The sequence below is a fragment of the Cyprinodon tularosa genome, unplaced genomic scaffold (assembly GCF_016077235.1).
Source record: "Cyprinodon tularosa strain WSP-4 unplaced genomic scaffold, ASM1607723v1 ctg11, whole genome shotgun sequence".
Lineage (NCBI taxonomy): Eukaryota > Metazoa > Chordata > Actinopteri > Cyprinodontiformes > Cyprinodontidae > Cyprinodon > Cyprinodon tularosa.
Genome location: NW_024037893.1, coordinates 2,543,220 through 2,549,526, shown reverse-complemented (window position 1 = coordinate 2,549,526; position 6,307 = coordinate 2,543,220). Strand labels below are relative to the sequence as shown.

The following is a 6,307-nucleotide window of genomic DNA, read 5'->3' as shown; positions in this document are numbered from 1 at the left end:
GTTTTCGTCAGTTGCTAGCACTCCATACATTTAATTTTTGTCTAACTGTCCGATATTATGTTTGCTACCACTATTCTAGCCCTACTAATCCTTGAGAGAATGGCCTTGATCTCAAGGAGTATTTACCTGATTAAATGTACAAAAAGAAATATTACAAGTACATTTAATTTCAATTCAGTTTATTTATATAGATGACATGTATTCACAACACATGTCATCTCAAGGCACTTTACAGTTCACCAGATCATACAGTTAAATTGATTCAAATTTTTTTATCTAAGGAAAACCAGTTGACTCGAATGCAATCCCTCACACTAAGCATGATTGTAGCGACAGTGGAGTGCAAAAACTCCCTTTTAACAGGAACAAACCTCCAGCAGAACCAGGCTCAGTGTGGGCTGCCATCAAGCAGCTGTAAAAGGTGGCCCCGTCCAGGAAACACACAGCCAGGAAGACAAGCTCCTAGCCAACTCCCATGTCAGAGGATGAAGAGAGCACATCCAGCCATGCAGTCACAATCAGAGAAATAGGACTACACTGAAAAACAGGCCGATCTCCAACATCTATGAACAAATGTGGTGTTGATGGCAGCAGCACAGCTGATATTTCTCTCCAGGATGGTGTCCTAGCCAAACAGGAACAGACAAGGCAAAGCTACTATGAGAAAAAGCAGAGAGATCATAATGTTGAAGATTAATCAAAACAAGCAATATAAATAAAGATAAAGCACTATTAAATTATGACCAATTGCTCAGTTTTAGTCATTCTGCAGTATATCCATAGGCAGGAATGGTGTAATGTGTCGCTTAGTTGTTCTGCCTGTTGCTGAACCAGCTCCTTAGACTGCAGCACATTGTGGAGAGGACATTGCTCTTGTTTCTTTATATATATATATATATATATATATATATATATATATATATATATATATATATATATATATATATATATATATATATATATATATATATATATATATATATATATATATATATATATATATATATATATATATATATATATTTCTATCCAGTTAATGTTACATAAAGTTAAACAAAGCAGGGATGAGATACAATTGGAAGAATGCTTTATATAATTTCTCTGGGCTTTTAATGAGGCGCTTCGGAGAATCCCAAGATGCAAAATTGTTGGTTACCCCAGTGCGCAGTTGTGCGCTAATAGCACGCAAAAAGTGGTGTAATGGTAAATATACCAAGCCCCGGTTAGATGCTTGTGCTAGGGGGTGTGTTGGTGGTTGTGTGTGTAAGGACAAGAGAGAGAAAGAGAGCGAGAGAGAAAAGCTGTAGGGACTCCCTTCTCATCCACACTGTGGTCAGAATATCTTAGACTGACAGATCCATAGGGGGAACTTGGTCACACGACCGGACCGCCCGGGCTTCCAATATGTTTTCTCCACTGCTTGCTGCGTTTGGGACCCTGAGCGCATCGGATACGTTGTTTGGTTTAATTCTAAAGATCGTCGCTCTTTATTTGTCTCTCTCTTGCGTTGCGCATCAATGTAGCTGCCCAGTGGGTCATCGGGGAAAGTTCGGCGACCGGCTGAAAGCTGAACCCGCCAGTAAGCACGGAGAAACTGACTGCAGCTTTACCTGAAGAGAAGGAAATGGAGAACCCGGCTAAGTATCTCTCTGCGGTTCAGGGCATCGACTCCATCCCGGCGCCCATCGGAGAGATCATGTGGAACAGTACTGAAACGGAGGCGACGGCCGACGGGGGGAAGGACATGGTGGTGCGGACGGTGACGGGCTGCCTGCTGTCCCTGCTCATCCTGTGGACTCTGTTGGGTAACATCTTGGTGTGCTCTGCGGTGCTGCGCTTTCGGCACCTGCGGAGCAAAGTCACCAATATCTTCATAGTCTCTCTAGCTCTGTCGGATTTATTCGTGGCTGTGCTGGTGATGCCTTGGAAAGCTGTGGCAGAGGTGGCAGGCTACTGGCCCTTTGGCACTTTTTGCAACGTCTGGGTCGCTTTTGACATAATGTGCTCCACCGCATCAATCCTCAACCTCTGCATCATCAGCGTGGATAGGTACTGGGCAATCTCCAGCCCCTTTCGCTACGAGAGAAAAATGACCCAGCGAGTCGCCTTTGTGATGATCAGCCTCACCTGGACGCTGTCTGTACTCATTTCATTCATACCGGTCCAGCTGAACTGGCATAAAGCCAGTTCTGACGCGTCAGCCGGAGCGCACAACTCCTCCATAACTCTGCAACTGGAGGAAAACTGCGACTCCAGCCTGAGCAGAGAATACGCGATCTCCTCATCTCTCATAAGTTTCTATATTCCCGTGGCGATCATGATTGTAACATACACCAGGATATATCGAATTGCTCAGATCCAGATCAGACGGATAGCTTCCCTGGAGAGGGCTGCGGAACACGCGCAAAGCTGCAGGACCAACAGAATAGAGTGCCAACATCATAACACGCTGAAAACTTCAATTAAACGGGAAACCAAAGTGTTTAAAACTCTCTCCATAATCATGGGCGTATTTGTGTGCTGTTGGTTACCCTTCTTCATATTAAACTGTATGGTCCCGTTCTGCAACAGGCCGGCTGCGGACCGGCACGCGGGCCTGCCGTGCGTCAGCGAGACGACCTTTGACGTTTTCGTGTGGTTCGGCTGGGCCAACTCTTCCCTCAACCCCATCATCTACGCCTTTAATAATGAGTTCAGGAAGGCCTTCGCCAGCCTGCTGGGCTGTCGCTACTTCTGCTCCAGCACACCCGTAGAGACCGTGAACATCAGCAACGAACTGGTCTCCTATAACCAGGACACGATCCTCCACAAAGAGATCGCCAACGCATACGTCAACATGATCCCAAACGTGGTTGAATGTATTGAGCATGAAGAGACCTTCGACAGGATCTCACAGTTTTCTCACAACAACGACAATGCCACTGACTCTGTGTGCGACTTGGAGGACTGTGAGGCGGACATCAGTCTGGACAGGTTGTCTCCATTCACCCCTAACGGATTACACTGACTCCACCGGGTGCGTCACTGGGTGTAGCAATGATCCTCAGAGCCGACCCAAAGTTGTACAGGGCCATGGGCATAATTTGATAGAGAGGCCTCCTTCTAGCTGAGCTCAGTGTTCATCACCAAAGCACCGCATCTTTGTTATATTGTCCGTTCTCTATCATATTTGCATTTTGCACCCTATTGCAATGATTGTAAAGCGAACAACTTATCTGCAACAAACAATCTTAAAAAATCTATAAAGGGATAGTTTGGATTTGATTTTGCGGTTACTCTTTACATTAAAAACGGATTACATTTAAATGGATAGTTAGAGCAGGGCCAAGAGTATCATAGGACTTTACTATGAACTATAAACCTTCAAACTTTGCTAATGTTTGCTTTAAATGGTTATTAAGGCAAATTTCACTAGAAAATTTCTGTTATTTGTTGCTCTTTATGTGAATCACATTCCAGAACAGATTTTGCACAGCCCGTATGGTCATAGTGACTTAAGTGCCTTGCAAAAGTCCTCAAACCCTTAAGTTTTTGTTTGATTTTCTCTTGTTACAGACATACATGCATTTTATTTATTTCTTATTTAATTGACCAACACAAAACTAAAATGAAAAAAAAAATCATGCAGAAGACACCTATATGATAAAAATAATCCTTTTATTTGTAATTTAATCTCTGTATAAATTCTGGTTTTCTGTGAAGGCTTTGAATGTTTTTTAGAGAACACTACTAAATAGGCCCCAATATGGAGCAAATAAGCTCAACTGTCTAAGAAGGTATACTTTTGTGGTAAAGTAGGGTTTGATTTCAAAAAATCATGCTCAAGATTTAGAAAAGGTATGGTAGAGCTGCACACCCACCTAAATAAGGAATCTGCAACTAGTTGCTTTGGTGCCACATGATTTTCAGTCTATATAGTGGTTCTAAATAAGCTTTACCCAAGATTTTACAGAAATAAGTAGTAAGGTTTTGAAATGTAAGTATAATGGGAAAAACTAGTCTTGGTATTTCCAGAAACCTTTTCTATCCTGCATCTGCATAGAATGTTCGCAGCAGAATTACATTAAAGCAATACAAAGACGTAACTTTATTTCGTTTTTACATGTCATTTAGCTGAAACCCATGTTCTTAAAGTCTTAAAAATGTTAAAAATGCATTTTTTGTCTGAAAAACATACTTCTTTTAGTCATACTCAAAGAAAGTATAAGAACATATTTTTATAAAACTAAAAATTATGTATTTTAACAAAAAAACAACGATGTTTGACAACTCTAGAAAAATTCAGTAGTTGGAAAGAAGACAAAATTATTACGTAAGCATACCTGTTGCCTAAACTAAATTTCACAGGCAAGGCATGGATAGCATTAATCAGAAAATCCCCCTGTAGGCTCAAAGGCTACAAACTTCAGACCTAAATCCAACTGAGAATCAGTTGTTAGACATGATGGTTTAAATTAATTGATAATCTCCCTCCATACTCACAGAGGTTGAGCTATTTTACTATTCTAAGAAGGGCTGAAAAAATATCTTCTCCCAGATGTTCAAAACTGGTAGAGATCCCAAAAAACTTGAGCCTGGAGCTAATAAAAGGTCAGTCTACTCAGAATTGATCAAGGGATCCTGAATTCAATTTCCGACATCTGCTCATGTTGGATTTTGATTTATAGGAAAACGATTACCAGTCAACCCTTTCCTACCACTTAAAATATTAAAATGGTCTATCAAATACATTCCCAATAAATTACGTGGAAGTTTGTGGTTTTGAACAGACAAAATGTGAAAAAAATTAAGGGGTATGTATACTTTTGCAAGGACTTAATATCCTGGAAAAACAAGGTAGTGTAATCTTTTCAACAACTGTTAACTTGTCCTATGGTCATATGTGTTGTTGGGAACCCCAAGGCCAGCAGGGATGCAGCTAAGCCTTTAGATTTGCTGCCTTGGGCTGTCTCTGATAGTTCCACTTTCATTTGTTTAGCCAGATGCCCCTCTCCATGGGGCAGGGCACAGAACAGGTATTCCCTGAGCTACTGAGCAAAAAGGTTTAGTGGTGGTGGGGGTCTGTTTAACTTCCAATAGACACAAGAGACCTCCCTGCTACAGCTTTACATCATATATAAAACGTGATGTTGTCCTGTTCTGAAAAAATATGTGATGTGTAGATGTTTATTTACTTGACATTTAAAGTCCGTGTTCCTTTGTCTAAAGGTTCGGTGTTGCTCAAACTGTTGCTAAATGCTTTACTTGGAGCACAAGTGTTTATTAATGTCTGTCTACTCTGAGTATTTATGGAGGAGACTTTCTGCCTCTTAATTAACCATAAAGTGTACCCAGTGCCCACCTTTCCATTGAGTGTGAAAACTGAGGGCAGCCTTACAGACATGTTGATTAAAACAGTCCAATGCAGTCAGCTTTCAGCGCCTTACAGCCTGGTGAACAAAGAGATTTGAGACATGCAAGGAATGTGTGCTGAAGAGTTTAAGTTACATGATGCCAAAATGCATTATTTAAGTGTTTCACCGCACCAACTTTCCAGCTGATTCTTTACCACATGTGTTGTGGACACTTTGATCTAAGCTACCACAGGCTTTTTGATAGAAAAGAAAAAGCACATATATGAGGGATCTATAAAGGCAACCTGTTTGTACTGGAATCGTATTCCACTTCTTATAATTAGAAATCACTTTATCTTTTTTTAAATCAAAAAACATTTTCAATTGTCTTTTATTAAAAAAAAAAAGGCCAAATTTCAGCTGTGTGAGCCAAACTCAACTCTAGATAGAAAAAAAAAAAAAATCAGCCCCACATAGCTGAGATAACAAAACTGGATGTCAAGTCATCTCTTCCACATGGTTGTACTGTGAAGATGACCTGATCTGAATGTACTTATTTACTGTCTTTTTCAATGGTGAAGTGTGTCATAATTTGTCTAATAAAAGGCTGTCATGCAGAGAGGAGTACAGTGCATTAGTATTTTCTTATAGCTGTTGTATTATTGTTATTCAGATTGACAAAGATAGTAAAAGTTATATCTTTGCTTTGTTTAGCTCTAAAGGTTGCGAACAAATATCATGTGGAACAAATCTGTTTTTAATATGGATGATATAGGAAACCTAGGCCAGGCAAGCACCAGCCATCCATGTTCTGAATAAAACAGACCCATTATATGCATCTTGGGCAAGATTTAAAGAGATTTTAAGGATGTGCATTCAATAGGGAATTTTATCCCCAAATCTCTGCAGAGTATAAGGATACTATATAATATTATTTGTGCAGGGAAGCATTGCAATATGTCCTGCCCCAGCAG

At 40.4% G+C, this 6,307-nt stretch overlaps 1 protein-coding gene across 1 annotated transcript; it reads left to right on the top strand.

Annotated features, from left to right (window-relative positions):
• The first annotated feature begins 1,227 nt into the window (after positions 1-1,227).
• On the top strand, positions 1,228-5,957 carry drd5a (dopamine receptor D5a). The gene has a single exon (XM_038295625.1). It carries the CDS (start codon positions 1,625-1,627, stop codon positions 3,005-3,007), a length of 1,383 nt encoding a protein of 460 aa, XP_038151553.1. The 5' UTR covers positions 1,228-1,624; the 3' UTR covers positions 3,008-5,957.
• Positions 5,958-6,307: the final 350 nt, after the last annotated feature.

What these genes read in the sequence shown, in the direction of transcription:
- drd5a (XM_038295625.1), top strand. Translation starts at nt 1,625, where the DNA reads ATGGAGAACCCGGCTAAGTATCTCTCTGCGGTTCAGGGCATCGACTCC.